The 24,395-nt window shown below is 42.5% G+C and overlaps 1 protein-coding gene across 7 annotated transcripts in view; it reads right to left on the reverse strand.

Annotated features, from left to right (window-relative positions):
- The window catches only part of HNF4G (hepatocyte nuclear factor 4 gamma), a 259,847-nt gene that overhangs the window by 79,599 nt on the left and 155,853 nt on the right, over positions 1-24,395 (reverse strand). For 4 of the 7 annotated variants that reach the window (XM_073550628.1, XM_073550627.1, XM_073550624.1 and 1 more), the window contains exon 2: positions 2,548-2,719. In XM_073550628.1, the coding sequence (XP_073406729.1) occupies positions 2,548-2,693 (146 nt within the window). In that variant the 5' untranslated portion in view covers positions 2,694-2,719. The remainder of the gene's footprint in view (positions 1-2,547; positions 2,720-24,395) is intronic. The other 3 variants (XM_073550629.1, XM_073550626.1, XM_073550625.1) reach the window with 1 other exon arrangement.

The following is a 24,395-nucleotide window of genomic DNA, read 5'->3' on the forward strand; positions in this document are numbered from 1 at the left end:
ATAAGTATTTGGTCAGAAACAAGCAATCAAGATTTCTGGCTCTCACAGACCTGTAACTTCTTCTTTAAGAGTCTCCTCTTTCCTCCACTCATTACCTGTAGTAATGGCACCTGTTTAAACTTGTTATCAGTATAAAAAGACACCTGTGCACACCCTCAAACAGTCTGACTCCAAACTCCACTATGGTGAAGACCAAAGAGCTGTCAGAGGACACCCGAAACAAAATTGTAGCCCTGCACCAGGCTGGGAAGACTGAATCTGCAATAGCCAACCAGCTTGGAGTGAAGAAATCAACTGTGGGAGCAATAATTAGAAAATGGAAGACATACAAGACCACTGATAATCTCCCTCGATCTGGTGCTCCACGCAAAATCCCACCCCGTGGGGTCAGAATGATCACAAGAACGGTGAGCAAAAATCCCAGAACCACGCGGGGGGACCTAGTGAATGAACTGCAGAGAGCTGGGACCAATGTAACAAGGCCTACCATAAGTAACACACTACGCCACCATGGACTCAGATCCTGCAGTGCCAGACGTGTCCCACTGCTTAAGCCTGTACATGTCCGGGCCCGTCTGAAGTTTGCTAGAGAGCATTTGGATGATCCAGAGGAGTTTTGGGAGAATGTCCTATGGTCTGATGAAACCAAACTGGAACTGTTTGGTAGAAACACAACTTGTCGTGTTTGGAGGAAAAAGAATACTGAGTTGCATCCATCAAACACCATACCTACTGTAAAGTATGGTGGTGGAAACATCATGCTTTGGGGCTGTTTCTCTGCAAAGGGGCCAGGACGACTGATCCGGGTACATGAAAGAATGAATGGGGCCATGTATCGTGAGATTTTGAGTGCAAACCTCCTTCCATCAGCAAGGGCATTGAAGATGAAACGTGGCTGGGTCTTTCAACATGACAATGATCCAAAGCACACCGCCAGGGCAACGAAGGAGTGGCTTCGTAAGAAGCATTTCAAGGTCCTGGAGTGGCCTAGCCAGTCTCCAGATCTCAACCCTATAGAAAACCTTTGGAGGGAGTTGAAAGTCCGTGTTGCCAAGCGAAAAGCCAAAAACATCACTGCTCTAGAGGAGATCTGCATGGAGGAATGGGCCAACATACCAACAACAGTGTGTGGCAACCTTGTGAAGACTTACAGAAAACGTTTGACCTCTGTCATTGCCAACAAAGGATATATCACAAAGTATTGAGATGAAATTTTGTTTCTGACCAAATACTTATTTTCCACCATAATATGCAAATAAAATGAAAAAAAAACAGACAATGTGATTTTCTGGATTTTTTTTTCTCAGTTTGTCTCCCATAGTTGAGGTCTACCTATGATGTAAATTACAGACGCCTCTCATCTTTTTAAGTGGTGGAACTTGCACTATTGCTGACTGACTAAATACTTTTTTTCCCCACTGTATGTGGTATGTATGTAGTATGTATGTAGTATGTATGTAGCATGCAGTATGTATGTAGCATGCATGTAGTATGTATGTAGTATGTATGTAGCATGTAGTATGTATGTAGCATGCATGTAGTATATATGTAGTATGTATGTAGCATGTAGTATGTATGTAGCATGCATGTAGTATATATGTAGTATGTATGTAGCATGTAGTATGTATGTAGTATGTATGCAGTATTTTTTTTTTTTTTTTTTTTTAACATTTAACACATTAGCCGGATGATGGGACTACTACATACAGGCCGGTACAGACCCCGGGCAGTCCACACAGCCCCCCGGCAGGCCGGCAGAGACCCCCGGAAGGCCCGAAATGACGGCGCATCATGATGCGCACACACCGCGCATCATGATGACGTCATTTCGGCTGTCAATCAACTTTGAACTTCCGATTCCGATGCCGACTTCCGATATTGAAAAAATATCGGAAGTCGGTATCGGAATTCCGATACAGCAAGTATCGGCCGATACCCGATACTTGCTGTATCGGAATGCTCAACACTACTTATCATATATTGTTCCTGAATAAAGAAGCTCTGTTGTCAGACGCTTGGAGAGTATCTTGAATAATCAGCTGCCAACAAGTTGTAAATTCAGGATCGTCCAGCAAACATTGAAAAGATCCAGCAAGTCACGTCACAAATTGCTGGAGACCAACCGAAATGCCACCAATAACAGAAGAAGATGTCAGCTGGTAGGGTTGATTATTAGCATCACTCCAATGCTGCAATTAAAAAAAACCACTGGAGTGGTGATTTAAAGTAAAGAAAAAAATGTGTTTTTTTTTCAGTTATATAGAGATGAACACCTCCTTAATGTGGACTCCAGAGGCTTCCATGTTCTGCTGTATCATTTTATATGGAGATGTATGGAATGTTATGGCACATGATAAATTCAAATGAGAAAACCCCCTGTTTCTCTAGAAAATTAGAGGCTGATGGTAGTATAGTAAGGACCATACATTTGTATTGATATGGCAGCTCTATGTGACAATAATAGCACCATGTATATGTACCCTAAAATTTGTCTTAATGTTATATATACAATACATTATACAATTTTGCATCTAATATGTAAAATACCTGCAAGAGTAAACGTGGCTTTTCCTAATGCTACGCCTGAAGAATCCTTTGCAACCATCACAGCTGGATGCACCATAATGTTTCCCAGTAGCTCTATCTCCACAAATTGCACACAAGCTGTTGATCCCATTGTCGATTCCGTTCATGATGACTGATTCTCCTGGAGAACTATCTAAAACATGAGGATAATACACAAGACATAATTAATGCAAGGTGATTGAGCAATACATAACCAGCATGCCAGAATAACAGAAATGCCGACAAGTCTCATTGAACAGGAGGAATAGTTTGAATATTATTTTTATCAATGTAAATACACAATACTAAACATGAAACAAAAGAAAAATGTAAGATGAAGAGGACATTTTTCACACTACGTTAGCTGATATTCTTGGTTATAGCATTTAAATAAAAACTCAGAATATGTAGAACTCTTACACCAGGATTACACAAATGAGAGACTGGAATATAGTAGGGCCTGGGTCAGACAGGGACACAAAAGTAGCCCTGGCACACAAACCCCTCCCGGTTATATACTATAAAACCCATCATCCCCGATCAATGAATTTTGCTTTACAAGGTCATTCCCCTCACCAATCTCTTAAAGGAGTTACTTCAAGAGCCATATGTGACTGATGCGGATAAGAGTCATAAGCAGGATCCACCTGATGAAGACAGATCCTCCATCGAAACGCATTGTGGTTTAAACCCATCTCTTGTCTGAGTCTCTTTCCTGCGCTCCTAAGACCGTTTTCCATTTTCTCAAATGTGACTGATGCAGCAGTGCACATGATGGATCACAGCTTTTTTACATGGTGCTCTTCAGAGCTCCGGTTCTAAGGATCATAGGGATCCAAGATTACCAGTGATTGCATAACATACAAGCTTGGGATAAAAAATCTAAACATGTTCCCCAACATTTTTAAATTAGAAAGTAATAAACCAATAGTGATGATCCAAACAGGGACATACATAGAAATCATGGGGTCCCATAGCAGAAGTTCTAATTGGCCCCCTACCAAAAGAAAAAAAAAATATTTGGTGGGGTCACAGAAGAGCATATCTTGCAACTTTGCGAAGTAATTTTTCAAAGCATGGTGTCAACAAAAGTGTCCCACAAATACTGTATGATAATCACAAAGTAAATTCCTCTACAGTACTTTCCACATGCACAGTATGATGACCCTACTGACCCCACTCCCCATCTCTCCCAGAAAACTATGGTGACCCTATATACAGTATATAGCTCTTAATACTGTATAATGGCCCCCACACTGCCCTCCACACACTATGATAGACCCCACGAAAACCTTCACATTGTATAATTGCTTGCATACAGGATAAAGGCTTCCACCAAGCCCTTCAAATATTATAGTAGCCCACAGTTAGCCTTTCATATACTATAATGCATTCCATAATCCTTCATATAGCAGAATGCAATACCCATAGTCCTCTATATGGTATACTGCACTCCCTATAGTCTTCCATATAGTATACTAAACTCCCCACAGTCCTCCTAATAGCATACTGAACTCCCCATAGTCCTGCATATCATATACTGCACTCCCCATAGTCCTCCATATAGTATATTGCACTCCCCATAGTCCTCCATACAATATTCTGCACTCCCCATAGTCCTTCATATAGTATAATGCACTCCACATAGTCCTCCATATAGTATAATGCACTCCCCATAGTTCTCCATATATTATAATGCATTCCTCATAGTTCTCCACACAGTATAATGCACTCCCAATAGTCCTCCATATAGTATAATGCACCCCATAGTCCTCCATGCAGTATTCTGGCTACCACAATGTTCTCACTGATTTAAAAAAAAAATAATAATACAATGCTCACCTCTCCTTCTCATTCCCATGTAGTGATGTTGTTATGGAAATATATATGTATATGTATTTCATATAGATCTCACTTGCCTGCTATAGGCTATATACTCCATATACTGCTATATACTCATGTACTCTTATATACTCATGTACTCTTATATATTCTTATATGCACACAAATACATATTCACAGTTTGAACCTTGTAACTAGTTGGTGGAAATGACCTACTGCCCCCCCATGAGATAGTCTGGGGAGCAGATGGTATTTTATGATAGCATTGTCTTGTGATATTTGTCCCAGACATAGAAAGAGGAAGTTTAGGCCAGATGTGCCAGCTGGTATCAGAACATTGCTGACAATGTAAGACAAAGAGCAGTATATCATCTGACGCTTAAGTCACCTTAGGTTGACGCCCATATATGTTTATGCATTAAAACTGACCAATTAGCTAAGAAAAGCCTCTATGTTAATGAGTAGCCACTCCTTTCTGTACAACTGATAAAACCAAGTATATTCAATAAACTTCCAGAGTTTTGCTGTGAGGTATTGCTGCCAACCAAGTCTGGCGTCTTTCCTTCTTTGAGTGCTCAATAAGACTCTGTCTAATTAGGACAGGCCACAGTATGCACAGGGGTAAATCTACCCAAATGAAAAGTAAATCCATCCACAACAAGTGGCGCCCAACGTGGGGCCGTGGACGAAAACGCACGGGGATCCTGCTGACCGGAGAGGATAGAGGTGCCGGCCAAGGTCTTGGCTCATGGGAACGGAGATTTGTGCAACTCCATAAGTAAGGTAAGAAAATCTAGTTATCTTACCTGAATGTTCCCTGTGCCCAGTCCGGGTCAGCAACTCTAGCCGGTCAGTGTGGTCACCAAACCCAGGTAGTGTTGAAAAGTCCACGAGGAAAATCCAAACCCTGGGATAAGCTAAGTGTCTACTGTGATCCTGTGTGTCTGAGATTCGGGTGAGAGAGTTGGTGGAGACTGTGACTTGATTTGTAGCTGCTGAGACACCGATAACAAGACTGAGTCTCTCTGACTAAGTCAGATCACGTCCCCGCACCATGCGGAGGTTTTGATTTAGACGGGATATCACAGGTGGTTTCCTCTGAAAAAGCTGTCACGGTCCCCGCACACATACACGGAGGTGTCAGCTTCAAGGAGGTATCACAGGTGAATCCCACCCCATGGCTGTCACGGTCGCCGCACACATACACGGAGGTGTCAGCTTAAGGGAGGCATCACAGGTGAATCCCTCGGCTGCTACAGTCCCCGCACACACACGGATGCGGCAGACTGGGGGGATATCACAGACTGATCACTGGAGAGATTATCACGGATCTCGGGTGCACACGGAGGGGTGATAATCTAATGGGATATCAAGGCTCCCGTCTCCCAGCAGATGGAGGGTGATACACCCCGGTGCTAACCAAAGCGCCATGGGTGATTGGCAGTTACCGGTTGTCAGCAGCTGTTTGACGTGTCACAGAAGGGCTTTCGATCTCTCTCCCCGGACATCTATATGTGAATTTATTGCAGGTTTCCGCAAAGATCTGAAGCAGATTATATTTTGGACTCTGTTCTTCCCTATTTTATCTTTTATTTTGCATTTTTGGTAGAGGCTTTTGTTACTGCAGGATGAGAATTTTCGGGAAAGCTGGGTCATTTTGAGTCTGTTTTTTTTTGGTTTCCCATTGTTCTCAGATTTCACTGAGAGACTCAGGCAAGGAAAAAAAAAAAAAAAGAGGAAGTTGGGTGCCTGCATTCTACATTCTACATTAACCCTTTTATTGTTGGTTTAAAGTTTTATATACTATATACTTTTTGATTTTATCAATTTTTTGGGGGTTTCATCCTTTAAAAAATCTTTTTAAGGAAAAAAAAAAAGAAACATTTTTCCTTTTTTTTATCTCTTTTAATTTTTCTTCCGAGTTTTTCTTCCATGTTTTTTTGACATATTTTATCAGTTTTTTTTAAGTTTTAGTTTTCACTTCTTTCTTCCAGTTTTTTTGTTAAAAAAAAAAAGAATTTTGAATTTTTACCTGCTTTGGTAATTTCTGTGTTATCTTGCCAATTTTTGATTTTCCATATTCTTGTTTTCTTTTTGTTCCCTTTTAAGCAGGTTAAAAGGGGTTGCAAGGTGTTAAAAGGTTTAATCACTTACCTTTTTTTGAAACAGACACAGTAGGTGTTATTCAGAAAGTTAGGCATGTCGGTTTCTACGGGCAGCTCCATATGCTGTACAATGGCATAATGTATTGAAAGGAAAAAAGGGAAGTAGCTAGTTGAGCTCAATTGCAGTCTGTATTTCTTAAAGTGACAGAGCATTTAACAGCGCAGTAGGTGCTAGCAGGTAGTGTGAACAAGACAGGATTGTTTTTTTTTGTTTTATGTGTAGGAAAAAGTGTTTTCATAGTAATCTGTGCCGTCTGAGGAGGCCCACAGGTCGAATAATGCCTTCCGTGATGGCAGGGGGGGAGCAGTCCGCCCCCCATCTCCTCTCTCCTCACTCTTCCCTCCTCCCATCTCCCTCCTCCCTCTATCTCCACTATTTTCACAACCTCCTCCCCTCTCTCATCTATTTCTCCTCCTATACCTCGTCCTCCCTCACCATCTCTCCCTCCTCTATCTTCTTCACCTCCGCCTATCTCTCCTCCTATCCCTTCTCCTCCTCCTCCTTTTTCTCTCTCTTACCTCTCCTCCCTTTCCATCTTCATCACCAATGCCCACCTCTCATCCCTCTCATCCACTGCACCCGTCTCCTCTTCCCTCCTCCTTGTCTTCACCATCTCCTCCACCCTTTCTTCTTCTTTTTCTTCTTCTTCTTCTTTTTCCTCACCCACCTCTCAGTTCATCGTCACCCGCTGGCCTAAAGAGACAGTTATGTCACCGGGAGAAGAAAGTGAATCACTCCCCACACATGACAACACAGGTGCCCTCCCGATACAACAGATAGCAGAAGGGAGGTGTGGGCCATCAATACACTGCACCTGCTAACTCTGAGACTGAAGATCCTATGTGCCACACGGAGCTGCAGTCTCAGAAGGGGGGAAGTACACACACACAGAAAGACAATCACACAGTGGCACAGTTCCTCCTCTGATGAACATGAAGAGGAGATTATGCTGCATAGTAGGCAGGGGCAGATAGAGCCAGAACTCTTACACTATGTGCCCTTCACCCCTAGTCAGGTGTTCAGTATTCTAAAATCATGAAGGAACACCTCAAGCTTCCATCAGAATTAGATGTGCATTCCTGGAAATCAGGATCAAAGCTAATTGAATAGCTTAGAGAGTGGGCCAACGCCAGACAAGCACTCAGCCTGCATAACATGAGCCAAGCCGAGACAGAGTCTCTAGACAGGTTTCATGGCAGAGTGAGGCAAGTATTCCAAATTTTAGGCTTCACTATTCATGATCAGGTACACAGACAAATGTTGGCACAGGCCTTTGTGCATGGACTAAGAGAACCAATCAAGAAACTACTGATAATGGCCAGGCCTGAGTACAGGACAATAGTAGTAGATGTCCTGCTTACAGTAGCCAGAAGAATTGAGTCCCTCCCAGGAGTACGGAGGACAGGCCCTCCCGTGATGGCCACTGACGTGGAGGAGCAACCACCCTGCAAAGACAGAAGATCTGTCAGGTGTTTCAACTGTGGCAACTTTGGCCATTTCCGGAACCAGTGCACAGCACCCCGGCAACCCAGGTCATCCCGCAGAGGAGTAGGCCAAGAAAGAAACACAGAAGACAATGAAGAACCCTGTCCATAAGACAGAGGCAAACCTGGTCCGCCAGACGTCACGCCCCTGACATGTGAACCCCATCAGCGGACCTAATACCTCAAATCACGGGGGGCTGTCATATCTTTCCTTGTGGACACTGGTGCAGTCAGAAGTGAAAATCCCAGACCCCACCAGTCTATCAGAACACTCTGTGTCTTGTATGGGGATTTAAGGTCAAGACAGACGTTCCCCAGCTTGCAAGCCCCTAAGCATGAGGACACTGCCAGGACACTCCATCCTGTTCCAGTTTACGGTGGAGACCTGCCCACCCCACCTGATGAGCGCAGACCTACTGCAGGAACTGAAGGTGACCAAAGTGTCCCATGAAGATGTGACCTTGACCTCTTCTCCAACCCAGGCCCAGGAAGAATTAATCATGCTGGTGGCCCTACAAGAGCCTCGCTCGAACAACCGGTGCAAGCCTACCCAAGGAGGTGCTGGACATAGCACCCAGAAGCCTATGGCCCAAGGGAGAATTCAAGTTGCGCCAGTGCGGGTGTCACTCAAGTCTACAACCCCGGACGCTCCGTAGGCCCAGCATCCGCAGCTCATCACCCAAAGCTAAACTGCCTCTGACTGCCCTGGAGGTCTAAGTGGAACTGCTGTTCAAGAAACGGCCTAAGAACTTTGGCATGGGCCAGGAAAACTCTCAACCCAGAGGGACCACACCCACTTCGTGGAATGGCTGCACTGCTTCCGGCTCCAGCGCCAGAGGATCATCTTGGACAAGATTCTGAAGGTGCTCCCTGAAGTTAATCCAGGCCCTGGACCAGAAGACAGCCACTCAGCTCCTCAAATTGGTTAACAAGATGCTGACCAGAAATCAAGCTGGGTGAAAGGAGCTGCTGCTGGCTGGTAAAGAAGATGCCCTAGCAAAAAGACCCCCTGTGAGAGCAAGAAAGCTCAGCTGAACGTCACCTATGACGAAACATAAGGACCCCAGCAAATGGTTTGGTTTCCTGCCAGCCCTGTGCCAGAAGATGGGAGTCGCTCACGGCACTGTGAAGAGCAAGGCCAGATTGAGCCGCCTCACCCACGGGAATCATCATGTGGTCCCAGCTTCTCTTGATCAAGAGGAAGACTGTGAAAGGAGGACCAGATCAGATTGAATGGTGTATAACCTGAGGACTGTGAGCGAAGCAACCGTGTTTGAAACCCCATTTGTGCCAGATCTGCACACTCTGCTGACAAACGTGCCAGCCACAGCAACGGTGCTCACGGCAATGGATCTGCCCGAAGCTTCCCTCAATGTTCCCCCTCACCTGGATGACCAGTTCCTGAAAATGCACAAGGGGGGTGCAGAACAAATGGACAGTGAGGCCCAAGAGGGCCCGGAACAGCCTTTCACAGCTTGCAAGAGCATTGCCCTCCGTCCCCACCAACTGGATTGCGGAGCATGCAGAAGTCATCGACACCGCTACCTGCACAGCGCTTTCCATGTCTCCTCTACTCTGCCTGGCAGAGCAGCAACGTAAGTTCTGCAAAACAGAGTCCAGTGGTGTCAAAAGCAAGTTCCTGAAGACACTGTATTGCCCACTAGACGAAACACTTGACAGATGACAGGAGGGCCGCGGAGGAGATGATGGCTCCCTCAACAACTCCGAAGATGCAGTCCTTCCTTAGTCTAGTCTCGTACTGCAGAACTTGGATCCCTGGTGCTCCAGGTTTAATGCAGCCTCTGTACAATTGCATCAACGCATTGCAACCTTCATCTCGTACAGGAAACTGAAAGACTTCATAGTCTCTGCGCCAACTCTAGGCCTCACTGAGTACGAGAAGCCATCCCGTCCTGACCAAAACGGAAAAAGAAGGACCAAGATGGAGAAGGTCATGCTACTGGCCAGGCTTAAAACAGACCCACGGAGGAAAACCAGAGGCCTCTAGACTACCTCTCAGCTGGCCTGGATCCAGTTGCAAGGGGGGCCCTCCTGCGTGAAAGCAATACCCGCAGCACACGCCCTCCTGACAAGGCTGCTCTCCACCACTCTTCAGTGCTCTCAGCCGTTACCTGTCTCTACTCCCACTCCCAAGGGGGGATGTGGATACGGACCCTCAGATGAAAAATCTGCAAGATACCGTACATGGCTCCAGCCTTGCAAATGATGAAGGAAAGTTCCACATGGGATGTGCAGCGACCAGCAATCAAGACATTCTATGGTCCAGAAGGTTGTCAGCCCAAGAGCCCAAGAAACGGAGCTGATAGAGCTGACAAAAGACCTGCCAGATTGCGAAGAACGAAAACTCCCAGGTATTCGCATGACATGGCACCTGACTTTGGACCCATCTGAGCTGCAAGAAACTTCATCACAGCAAGCAGATCGACCGTGAAGCACCATGGAGCCATCAGAGACCTGCTGGACGCTCTTCAACTACTAAAAGTGGTGGCAGTGCTGAAGGCCAAGGCACATGGAAAACTGAACACAGTAGAGACACGGAGCATCAACAGCAGACGTGGCAGCCAAAGAAGCAGCCAGAGGAAGACAATATGGAAAATGGGAGAGGTCGTAGAGCCGGACGGCTACTACATGACGACTGAAGACGAGAAAACCTGGCAAACAGAAGTCAATGGGAAAACCATTGAAGATGCCATCTCTGAATTGGACAGAAGTGCTGCCTCCTCCTCCACCAGCCAACAAGCTGAATCACTTCCAGGACGAAGACTCTGACGTGGATATAAATTCTGAGGCAGAAGAATGGTGCCCACCTTTACCAGAAAGGACGTATTTGATGGAGAACATTCCAGAAGATTGTCCTTCACCACCCTCTCGTGGGGAAGCTTCTTCTCCAGCACAGTCCTACGGTCAGCAGTCCACGGCAACACTTACCCCGTCCCCCCGAGACGAGCTGCATGAGTCCGAAGGCATCCCAAGGCTACAACAGTTTGACCTTCCCCCTCATCCCCAGAGAATACCGGCTGGACCTGTACCAATGCAAAGAGTCCCAAGTCCTCCTCTGACACAGTCTAACCAGAGTCTTCATACAGAGGGAGGCGCGGACAGAGTCGAAACCTCAGCTAAAATCCCACCATCAGCTCAGAGAATGTCAATTACCACAACCCAGTCACTAAACCTGACAAGATGACTTCCTGAAACCTGTACATGAAGTAACAGGATCAGACTCGGAAGGAGTAGAAGGAGAGCTGGATGCTGAAGGCCAAAAGCACTGGGCTCCAAGAAACCGTCTACATCAAAACATCTACCTCAAGACAGACCCAGTCTATCTCAAAGTGTGTACCCTATGGTGGTTCAATGGGCACATGGCCCCCACACAGATGAATGACCTGATTGGACTCAGCTCACACCTAAACAGCGAAGATTCCCAGCAGCTGTTCGGCCACCGACAAATTTAACATCGGACAAGCGGGAAAAGTTCCCCCACATCATCTGGCCTGAAGACTTCCCAGTAAGGAGCCAGTTGGTGAAGACTACTGCAAAGAAGCTACTCTCAAAAATAGTGTGCAGATATGGGGTTTCCAGAAGCAATAGCAAGTGATCAGGGACCCGCATACACAGCAAACCTTACACAAGGGATCTGATCAGCAGTAGGGTCAGACGTAGACCTACACACTACTCACCATCCCACACCATAGACTAGGTGGGACACTTAAGAGCAGCATGCAATAAAATTTGCCCAAGAGACAGACAAACCCTGGCATTAGACACTCCCGTAGGCTCAGAGAAAGCTGTCACCAATATGAGACTTTATTTGGGTAAAAAACCCAGTTTAGGGGTATTCTTTACTTAGCAGTTGACTATGCAATATGATACTTTGTCTGCATGTGTAATTGAATTTATCAAGAATTTTGCTAATGTCCATTCTTGAGTTTTTCTCCCTCATTGCCAGGTCCAGATTTGGTGCATGGTATGCACATCCTGAAGTCAGGAAACTGCTGAGTGTTGGTGAAAAAAACGTCTGTAAAGAGAAGCACTCGATCCCAGATCCGATGACCCTTCTCCAAGTGCTGACGCAGCTGACCTGGAGAGAAAACCCCACCTGGATCCACGCATTGCATTACAGGAAAAGGCCTTCATACTAGAAGATACACCTGAGCTGGAATGATGTTGTGGATGACCTCCCTGACTGAATAAATTACCTACCTGACGGAGAATACACATGCACTGACTGCATAGACTGCTAACTAAGAGACTTTGATTACATTGCACCACACCCCCTTTAGGGACAGATCTCCTGACTGCCCATTTGCGAAAAGTCTGTACAGAGGAGGATGAGTGCACTAAGCATATGTCAGTCCACTGGCAGCATAAAAGAGTTGCAGCGCTTTGGGCCAGGAGCAGGGTTTTAGGGCAAGTGATATCTAAGGGGGCATTGTTATGGAAATATATATGTATATGTATTTCATATAGATCTCACTTGCCTGCTATAGGCTATATACTCCATATACTGCTATATACTCATGTACTCTTATATACTCATGTACTCTTATATATTCTTATATGCACACAGATACATATTCACAGTTTGAACCTTGTAACTAGTTGGTGGAAATGACCTACTGCCCCCCCATGAGATAGTCTAGGGAGCAGATGGTATTTTATGATAGCATTGTCTTGTGATATTTGTCCCAGACATAGAAAGAGGAAGTTTAGGCCAGATGTGCCAGCCGATATCAGAACATTGCTGACATTGTAAGACAAAGAGCAGTATTTCATCTGACGCTTAAGTCACCTTAGGTCGACGCCCATATATGTTTATGCATTAAAACTGACCAATTAGCTAAGAAGTAAAGCCTCTATGTTAATGAGTAGCCACTCCTTTCTGTACAACTGATAAAACCAAGTATATTCAATAAACTTCCAGAGTTTTGCTGGGAGGTATTGCTGCCAACCAAGTCTGGCGTCTTTCCTTCTTTGAGCGCTCAATAAGACTCTGTCTAATTAGGACAGGCCACAGTATGCACAGGGGTAAATCTACCCAAATCAAAAGTAAATCCATCCACAACAATGTCATCATGCACAAAGTGGTGAGATTACAGACACCAAGGATTAACGATAGGGGAGGGAGCGTCAGCTGAAGGTCCCTCTTTCATCATTGCTTTCAACTGTATTGGCATCCAAGATGCCGATACAGTTGAACTGCCGATAACTGGTAGGGGGCCATTACTGATGCTAGGCCCCCTGGCTCAATGACCCCATAGTGGCTGTCGCCATTGGTGGTGCGCCACTGCTTCCGAAGTCCAATGCTGCCTCTGCATGAACAGGACAGGAAAATTGGTAGTGTGCAATGTGTATATATAAAGTAATACAGATACTGAGGATTAGTATACAAGACAGGAGAATTGGTAGTGTGCAGTGTATATATATATATATATATATATATATATATATATATATATATATATATGTATGACAGGAGAAGTGGTAATGTGTAGTGTTTATATGCAGGGCAGGAGAAGTGGCACTTTGCAGTGTAGATATACAGTATATAGGACAGAAGAAGTAGTATGCAGTATATATGTTCAGAATAAGGCCAGGATCACATGGCTGTTGATTCTTGCATGCCAGAGAATCTGGCTGATAATGCTAATGACACTTGTCTCAAACTCTGTCAGAGTTTGTGCCGAGTGTAATCTTATTGTGATCCAATTTGCTCGCTTGAGAGAACCACAGTACAGATACGGAGAAGACAGAGAACTTAATTTCTCCTTCTTCTGCAACATCTCTGTGCGCGTACATCAGACTGCACTGGGATGGCAGCCGCATGCAGTCCGAAGTTTCACTTACATCCATAGGCTTGCATGGGTGCACATGATACTATCATCAGATGCACCCGCTAATGCTGCAATTGTTTTCTTATGCCGAATTGGCATGAGAAAATAATCGCATATCTCCATTGCGAACGCTCACTGTGATAAAGAACGCAAGTGAGCGTTCGAAAGGCATCTTGCTCCCTTCCTCTGTCTATGCAACCATTGTAATTTTTATAAATTTTTAATAAACTTAAAAGAAAGAAAGAACTATTTTACCAGACACTGATACAACAAACTCTTTTTTTTAACTTGAGCACAATATCTAGTGTTGATCCACCTGGTTCAGTGCAAGCTAGACTTCAAGTGCTAGGTGAGCTAACTTTCTCTTTACCATATGCTGTATAGAGAAGCACATCATTCATGGTAATCAGATGCATGGGCAACAAGATAACTCAGTGGATAGCAATGTTGCCGTATAGAACTCAGGTCCTGGATTCAGTTTCCACCAATGACAACATCTGGAAGTAGTCGATAGGAAATTTGGTCTGTACTCATCAGTGGGGTACAGTAATAATAGTGTTCATAAGGTACTGTGAAATATGATGACGCTATATAATTGTACGTCTGCCATTTTTAAGAATATTGGTCTAGTTTACATTTTACAAAAAAAAACATATTTACTTATCAAATCCCTGCTGTATTCTTGACTTCCCCTTCTGGGAGGACATAACATGACCACTCTAATCAATTAGTGGCCACTTATTCGTTTCAAGGGTTAAGCTATCCAAGTGAGAGAGAGCGTCTGTGTTCTACAAATGTATAATATATAGTCCATAGACTACTATGCCTTGCTACAAAATATCCATGTGTCTTTTCATAGTACACAAGCTTCATAGTTAAACTCAAATGTAGTGGGAAACTAGCATTCGAACAAAAGAAACATTGCAGAACTATCAATGGTCTTTCCTGGGGCTCCAGAGGACTTTACCACAAATCTTCCAGGGGTTGAGATGTCTTCAACAATGGCTGATCACTCTTGCTCAAAGAGTTTTGCCTCTCTGGGACCATGGGTGGTTACCCCTATGTCCAGATGACCCACTTAGGCATTGTTCATAGAGCTGCATCAGCCACCTGAATGACAGTTCTTCAATCCCCAACCACATCTGTGTTAATATGGTGTGCATGCCACCAACACTTGTATTGATCCTTGAGAAGGTTCCTGGCCAACGATTAGTAGATTCAGCCCAGCATCTTACTATTAGACAGCAAATACAGTTGGGCTAAAGATAAAAAACTCACAATAACTTAAAATTTTTGAGTGAAAAACATAAACACTTGCATAAAATACTTGACAGCAAAGTATCTATTTAGCATTTTTGACCAGGAGCACTTTTTCTCTTGGGTCCTCCTTCAAATATCACTGTTTTCTAAGCATGAAATGTGACACTTTTGTTCATGTGGTTCTATACATAGATTTCCATATTATTCTCATTTATGGTTATGTTTCCAGTGACAGAATTTCATCACTTAACACAGTACAGAAATGTGAACCAAGTGTAAAACAATTATACCTGAGAAATTGCACTTCCATTAAGTAATCAGTCTACTAAAGCTGAACAAGGTGTAATGAAAGGGAAGCATTATAAAGGTTTTAAACTTTTCATAAATGTGGATTTCTTGGAGGCATTTGAATATTTCAGCTAATCTGATGTGATGTGACAATGACCACTTGCAAAAACAGAATTAAAAGTAATTTTATGCTCAACTAAAATGTTATAAAGTAGAATAAAACCTGTAAAATGTAGATATTAATGCAGAATTAAGTCATGTAGTATGAAAAGCCTGAAATAGACAAAATGGCATATTTTGCAGTGGAAGTGTCCCAATGTGGTCACTCTATGAGGTTCCGACTAAACAAAAAACTCCTTAAAAATTAACCTTTATTAAATATCTCTAAAAAGTGTTAAATGTGATAAACACATGTTCAGACAAACCCTTTTAAAAAGAGGAATAATCAGGGTATAAGAATATGTATAATGTGTAATATATTTAAATGGACTGACTAACTGACTCTAGTAAGCTCTATAAAGCAGGTCACCTCCCTGTCTGCAAAGGTTGGCGCCCTAAACATTTGACATGGTGCCCCGCTCAGCGGTGAGAGACCCTAATTACCCTATTTTCCCCTATATTGATAGCACACATACAGTGGGTATGGAAAGTATTCAGACCCCTTTATATTTTTAACTCTTTGTTTCATTGCAGCCATTTGTTAAATTCAAAAAAGTTCATTTTTTTCTCATTAGTGTACACACTGCACTCCATCTTGACTGAGAAAAACTGAAATGTAGAATTTTTTGCAAATTTATTAAAAAAGAAATACTGAAATATCACATGGTCATAAGGTTTCAGACCCTTTGCTTAGTATTGAGTACAAGCACCCTTTTGAGTTAGTATAGCCATGAGTCTTCTTGTGAATGATACAAGTTTTTCACACCTGGATTTGGGGATCCTCTGCCATTCTTCCTTTCAGATCCTCTCCAGTTCCATCAGGTTGGATGGTGAACATTGGTGGACAGCCATTTTCGGGTCTCTCCAGAGATGCTCAATTGGGTTCAGGTCAGGGTTCTAGCTGGGCCAGTCAAGAATGGTCACAGAGTTATTATGAAGGCACTCTTTTGTTATTTTAGCAGTGTGATTAGGGTCATTGTCTTGTTGGAAGGTGAACCTTCGGCCAAGTCTAAGGCTCCGAGCACCCTGAAGAGGTTTTCATCCAGTATTCTGTACTTATCTCTGTACTTGGCCGCATTCATGTTTCCTTCAATTGCAACTAGTCGTCCTTTCCCTGCAGCTGAAACACACCCCCATAGCATGATGCTGTCACCACCATGTTTCACTGTTTTGATTGTATTGGGCAGGTGATGAGCAGTGCCTGGTTTTCTCCACACATACCGCTTATAATTATCACCAAAAAGTTCTATCTTCATCTCATCAGACCAGAAAATCTTATTTCTCATACTCTGGGAGTCCTTCACGTGTTTTTTAGCAAACTCTATGTGGGCTTTCCTATATCTTGCACTGAGGAGAGGCTTCTGTCGGGCTACTCTGCCCTTAAGGCCCGACTGTTGGAGGGTTGCAGTGATAGGAGAAAGTGCCACAAAGTCAACTATCTCCTTACTGCATCTCTGGAGCTCAGCCACAGTGATCTTGGGGTTCTTCTTTATGACTCTCACCAAGGCTCTTCTCCCACGATTCCTCAGTTTGGTTGGACAGCAAGGTCTAGGAAAACTTTTGGTGCTCGCAAACTTCTTTCATTTAAATATTAAGTAGGCCACAGTGCTCTTAGTAACATTGAGTACTGCAGAAATTATTTTGTAACCTTGTCCAGATCTGTGACTTGCCATAATTCTGTCTCTGAGCTCCTTGGCCAGTTCCTTTGACCTCATGATTCTCATTTGGTCCGACATGCACTGTGAGCTGTGAGGTCTTATATAGACGGGTGTGTGTCTTTACAAATCAAGTACTATCAGTTTAATTAAACACAGCTGGACTCCGATGAAGGAGTATAACCATCTCAAGGAGGATCACAAGGAAATGGACAGCATGTGACTTAAATATGAGTGTCTGAGCAAAGGGTCTGAATACTTATGACGCTGTGATATTTCAGTTTTTCTTTTTTAATAAATTTGCAAAAATATCTACATTTCTGTTTTTTTCAGTCAAGATGGGGTGCAGAGTGTACATTAATGAGAAAAAAATGAACTTTTTGGAATTAACCAAATGGCTGCAGTGAAGCAAAGAGTGAAAAATGTAAAAGGGTGTCTAAATACTTTCTGTACTCACTATATATACAAAAAGTTATACAGCAGAAATAAGGCCACAATGTAGGTTTGATGCTTCTGGGATTCTAGGTGTAAGTAATGATTCGAACAATAAATATATCCTGATGTAAAAATGTACAGTCTCTTTTTTCGAAGACTATCAAACTGCATAATAATGTTAAAGTTCTATCTTGCTAAAGATTTCAGGTGTAACAATGTGCACCAATATATCTATATATATATAAAAACAATTGTATGTGTGTGTGTGTATCGATGATGATGCCATAATGATTGCCATGGTGACAATGGTGACTATAATGTCATAATAGGTTGCCATAGCGACAATAATGTCATAATGGTTGCCATGGCGATGATGATGTCATAATAGGTTGCCATGGTGATGATGTCATAATGGTTGCCATGGCAACGATGATGTCATAATACGTTGCCATGGCGACAATGATGTGTGTATCAAGCCACGCCCACTTCACATAGCCCCGCTAACTTTGTGACATCACAATAAAGGGGGTGGGGCTAACTGGAGGGGGTGGAGCTATAAGCTAACATTCTGCCATAACATCACAATAAAGGGGTGGGATTGACCAGAAGGGATGGAGCTATGCAGAGGGCGTGGTCATGTTGAATGGGTGGGGCAATGCAGAGTGGGTGGGGCAATGTGGAGTGAGTGGGGCTATGCAGAGTGGGCATGGCTTGATAGGGAATATGGACACGGGACTATGGGATGGAGGATATGTATGATGGGTATATGGGCACGGGAGTATGGGATGGCAGTTATGTATGATGGGTATATGGGCACTGGACTATAGGATGGAGGATAATTATTATAATTTGTTATAACTAACTGCAGTTAGTTACTATGCCTGGGCAATGCTGATCTCTTCAGCTAGTATGTATATATATTATATATATATATATATATATATATATATATCAAGTTGAATCCTTTAGCACGATTACACTTTATTATACATTTGATAGTCTTTTTAAACTGGGTTGTTAATATGAAGGCATAATGTTGTACAGATACAGAACGGTCCCAATTAATTTTATGGGGACAGTATTAGGGTTATTCGTGAATGAGACCTTGCAGGCTACCTGCCAATAGGCCAAAAATACTTGGTTTGCGCAAATATTTGATACCTGCTACTTCCCTGAGTATTTTTTTATTCCATTGACAAATAGAATCATAGAATCCTAGAGTTGGAAGGGACCTCCTGGGCCATCTGGTCCAACCCCCTGCTCAAAGCAGGATTCGCTAAATCATCCCAGACAGATGTCTGTCCAGCTTCTGTTTGAAGACGTCTGTTGAAGGAGAACTCACCACCTCTCATGGCAGCCTGTTCCACTCATTGATCACTCTAACTGTCAAAAAGTTTTTTCTAATGTCTAATCTATGTCTCCTCCCATTCAGTTTCATCCCATTGCTTCTAGTCTTTCCTTGCGCAAATGAGAATAAAGATGATCCTTCTACAATGTGACAGCCCTTGAGGTATTTGTAGAGAGCTATTAAGTCTCCTCTCAGTCTTCTCTTCTGCAAGCTAAACATTCCCAAATCCTGCAACCTTTCCTCATAAGACAAGGTTTGCAGACCGGTCACCAATCTGGTTGCTCTTTTCTGAACTTGCTCTACTTTGTTGATGTTTTTTTTTTAAATGTGGTGCCCAAAACTGGACACAGTATTCCAGATGTGGTCTGACCAAAGAGGAGTAGAGGGCAATAATGACTTCACGTGATTTAGACTGTATGCTTCTGTTAATACATTCCAGAATTGCATTTGCCTTTTTTGCTGCTGCATCACACTGTTGGCTCATATTCAGTCTGTGATCTATTAGTATACCCAATCTTTTTCACATGTGCTGTTGCTTAGCCCTATTTCTCCCATTCTGTATATGCTTTTTTCATTTTTATTGCCCAGATGACGTACTTTGCATTTTTCCCTGTTAAAAAACATTCTGAAAGTTGCTGCCCACTGCTCCAGTTTATTTATATCTTTTTGAATCCTCTATATCTCTTCTCTAGTATAAGCTATCCTTCCTAGTTTTGTGTCATCAGCAAATTTAATCAGTTTACCCTTAATTCCTACATCTAAATCGTTGATAAAGATGTTGAGCAATACAGGGCCCAGGACAGAGTCCTGTGGTACCCCACTTGAGACATTCTTCCAACTGGATGTGCAACCATTTACGATCACTCTTTGAGTCCGATCACTAAGCCAGTTATGAATCCACCTAACAGTTGCCTTGTCCATTCCATACAATAAGGATTGTGTGAGATACTTTGTCAAATGCTTTGCTGAAGTCAAGATATACTATATCTACAGCATTTCCCTGATCCACCCAATCAGTGATTCTGTCATAAAAGGAAATTAAGTTAGTCTGATATGACTTATTAGTTACAAACCCATGCTGACTCTGTTTAATCACTTCATTCTTATCCAGGTACTTACATACATGTTGTTTAATAATTTGTTGAATGATCTTTCCTGGTATGGAAGTCAGACTCACCGGCCTATAGTTGCCTGGGTCCACCTTCTTCCCCTTTTTGAAGATAGGAAAAACATTTGCTCTTCTCCAGTCTTCTGGGACTTCTCCTGTTCTCCAAGAATTTTCAAAAATTATGGAGAGGGGTTCAAAAATTTCTTCTGCTATCTCCTTCAGTACTCTGGGGTGTAATTCATCTGGACCTGGAGACTTGAATTCATTTAGTTTAGCTAAGTGTTTCCTCACTATATTTCTGTTTATAGATATCCTGGATTCTTCTATTCCCTTAATAGGACAGTGAAGAACAGTTGATGTTACATTTCCTTTCTGAGATAAAACAGATGCAAAATAGGAATTTAAAAGTTCGGCCTTCTCAACATCCTGTCTTACCATTTCATCATTTTCATCCTGTAAAAATCCTATAGCATCTTTGAATCTGATTTGTGTCCTGCAGGTTCTGCAGACAGCATTATATTCTTCTTTAGATATGCCTCCCTCTTTCCATTTTATAAACATTTTTTCTTCCTTTTTAGCATGTACTTAAGTTCTGTGTTCATCCATCCTGGTTTCCTTAAATGCTTCCTATTCTTCCATCTTTTCAGAATTGTTAACAATTGTGCTTTGAGAATTTCATTTTTCAAGATTTCCCATCCTTCCTGGACATTTTAGTCCTTAAGGATATCCAGCCATTGGATCCCTCCAATTCTCTTTCTGAGTCCCTTAAAATCTGCCGTTCTGAAATCGAACCTTGATGTCTGAGTCTTCACAGGTCTTCCTCCTCTAGTTATCCAAAATTCTAAAATAGCATTGTCGCTACCTCCTAGTGTCACAGCCACTTTTACCTCCTCAACCATTTCCTCTCTGTTTATAAGGATTAGATCCAAGGTAGCAGATCCCCTTGTTCTCTCCCCTACCTTTTGGAAGATAAAGTTCTCAGCAAGCGAGGATAAGAATTTCCTTGACCTGATCATTTTGCCTGAGATTCCCAACAAGTGTCTGGATAATTGAAATCTCCCATGACAACTATGTCATATTTTTTGGAGAACTTGGCCATTTCATGCATAAATAGTTCATCCATATCTTCAGCTTGCACAGGTGGCCTGTAGTAAATGCCTACAATGGTGTCCTTTCCATTGTTCTGTCCTTGTATTCTTACCCAAACAGTTTCCACAGAACTCCCAGTCTCTGAAGCTTCAATCTCTGTGCAGATATACGCGTTTCTAACATACAATGCGACACCTCCTCCTCGTTTAATAAAGTCTGTTTCTTGCAAATAAGTTGTATCCTTCTAGCCTTGCATTCCAATCATGTGCATCGTCCCACCAAGTTTCAGTGATTCCAATGACATCATATTTCTTTTCCTGCGTTAATAGTTCCAATTCTCCTTGTTTGTTGCCCATGCTTTGTGCATTAGTATAGAAACATTTTTTGATTGGTTTCTCTTTCTCCAATATTTTTATTATTTAGATTCTTTTGTCTTTGTTCTTCCTTTCCACTTCTAATAGCAGAGTTCTCAATAGCATTTGTCAGGTGTATGGCTTTTTCTGGCCTTTTGCTTCCCTTCCCACGTTGTTCTAGTTTAAAGCTCTCCTGATGAGTGTAGCAAGGCGACTTCCAAATACATGTTTTCCAGTCTTCGTAAGGTGCACCCCATCTCTAGCAAGTAGTCCATCGTATTGATTCCAGAGATAATGCATCAATATTTAGTTCCAGAGATATGGGACTTTTTATTTGGTGCTAATTGTTATTGTCATTACCCACAGGGCGTGACTCACAGGGTAATTATGCAGAGCAGCTTAAAGACGTGCTCTAGATTTGAGCATCCTGTGAGCAACGGCCCCTTAATAAACATCAAAAAATTCCCTAAGTAAAAAGGTGCATATATGTCTTAGACTAAATGGCGAACTTTAAAAAATAAAAAAAAAGTCTTCCTAATGGGACCAGCAGGAATAAAACAATCAAAAACCGTCCACATTTGAACTGAGTAAAGCTTAATCAATGTAGGTCAATTAGACGTAACAATGAGACCACTGACGGGTGAAGTGCCTTACATTGGTTGAGATTTATTAGACAGAAAGTGAACTCTGTGTTCTTGATGTCAAATTGATGTGATCAAAGCAAACAAAATGGAAAATGTAAGGATATAAGTGATCTCATGGTTACAGAGCTGGTTTTGTGGGATGTTTCTGCTGTAGAAAAAGGGTCCACAAAGACTGTGCTCAAGCACCAATAAGAAAATGTGAAAACATACAGTGGGGCAAAAAAGTATTTAGTCAGTCAGCAATACTGCAAGTTCCACCACTTAAAAAGATGAGAGGCGTCTGTAATTTACATCATAGGTAGACCTCAACTATGGGAGACAAACCGAGAAAAAAAAATCCAGAAAATCACATTGTCTGTTTTTTTTCATTTTATTTGCATATTATGGTGGAAAATAAGTATTTGGTCAGAAACAAAATTTCATCTCAATACTTTGTGATATATCCTTTGTTGGCAATGACAGAGGTCAAACGTTTTCTGTAAGTCTTCACAAGGTTGCCACACACTGTTGTTGGTATGTTGGCCCATTCCTCCATGCAGATCTCCTCTAGAGCAGTGATGTTTTTGGCTTTTCGCTTGGCAACACGGACTTTCAACTCCCTCCAAAGGTTTTCTATAGGGTTGAGATCTGGAGACTGGCTAGGCCACTCCAGGACCTTGAAATGCTTCTTACGAAGCCACTCCTTTGTTGCCCTGGCGGTGTGCTTTGGATCATTGTCATGTTGAAAGACCCAGCCATGTTTCATCATCAATGCCCTTGCTGATGGAAGGAGGTTTGCACTCAAAATCTCACGATACATGGCCCCATTCATTCTTTCATGTACCCGCATCAGTCGTCCTGGCCCCTTTGCAGAGAAACAGCCCCAAAGCATGATGTTTCCACCACCATGCTTTACAGTAGGTATGGTGTTTGATGGATGCAACTCAGTATTCTTTTTCCTCCAAACACGATAAGTTGTGTTTCTACCAAACAGTTCCAGTTTGGTTTCATCAGACCATAGGACATTCTCCCAAAACTCCTCTGGATCATCCAAATGCTCTCTAGCAAACTTCAGACGGGCCCGGACATGTACAGGCTTAAGCAGTGGGACACGTCTGGCACTGCAGGATCTGAGTCCATGGTGGCGTAGTGTGTTACTTATGGTAGGCCTTGTTACATTGGTCCCAGCTCTCTGCAGTTCATTCACTAGGTCCCCCAGCGTGGTTCTGGGATTTTTGCTCACCGTTCTTGTGATCATTCTGACCCCACGGGGTGGGATTTTGCGTGGAGCACCAGATCGAGGGAGATTATCAGTGGTCTTGTATGTCTTCCATTTTCTAATTATTGCTCCCACAGTTGATTTCTTCACTCCAAGCTGGTTGGCTATTGCAGATTCAGTCTTCCCAGTCTGGTGCAGGGCTACAATTTTGTTTCTGGTGTCCTTTGACAGCTTTTTGGTCTTCACCATAGTGGAGTTTGGAGTCAGACTGTTTGAGGGTGTGCACAGGTGTCTTTTTATACTGATAACAAGTTTAAACAGGTGCCATTACTACAGGTAATGAGTGGAGGAAAGAGGAGACTCTTAAAGAAGAAGTTACAGGTCTGTGAGAGCCAGAAATCTTGATTGCTTGTTTCTGACCAAATACTTATTTTCCACCATAATATGCAAATAAAATGAAAAAAAAACAGACAATGTGATTTTCTGGATTTTTTTTTCTCAGTTTGTCTCCCATAGTTGAGGTCTACCTATGATGTAAATTACAGACGCCTCTCATCTTTTTAAGTGGTGGAACTTGCACTATTGCTGACTGACTAAATACTTTTTTGCCCCACTGTATATTTTATTGTATCTAATATGTATCTAATATATTTTATTGTATCTAATAAGTATCTAATAAATTTTATTGTGCAATTAAAAACATGGTGTGAAAAAGCAAAAAAGATAATAAGGAATAAAGACACATAAGCTTACACTTTGTGGGTAAGCAACCCTCTTTCATAGCTTTGAATCAAGGTTGCTAACCCAAAGACCGTAGGCTTATGGATCTTAGCTGTATTATTAATTATCTTTGCTGTGTTATGCGCTCAATAAAATTGTAATTTAAACTACTCTTAAGGATTGGAGAAAGTTATTCGGTGCCATAATTCATGTCCATAGTTTTAATCTA

The sequence above is a fragment of the Dendrobates tinctorius genome, unplaced genomic scaffold, assembly GCF_039654945.1.
Source record: "Dendrobates tinctorius isolate UK_male_01 unplaced genomic scaffold, ASM3965494v1 ptg000165l, whole genome shotgun sequence".
NCBI lineage: Eukaryota > Metazoa > Chordata > Amphibia > Anura > Dendrobatidae > Dendrobates > Dendrobates tinctorius.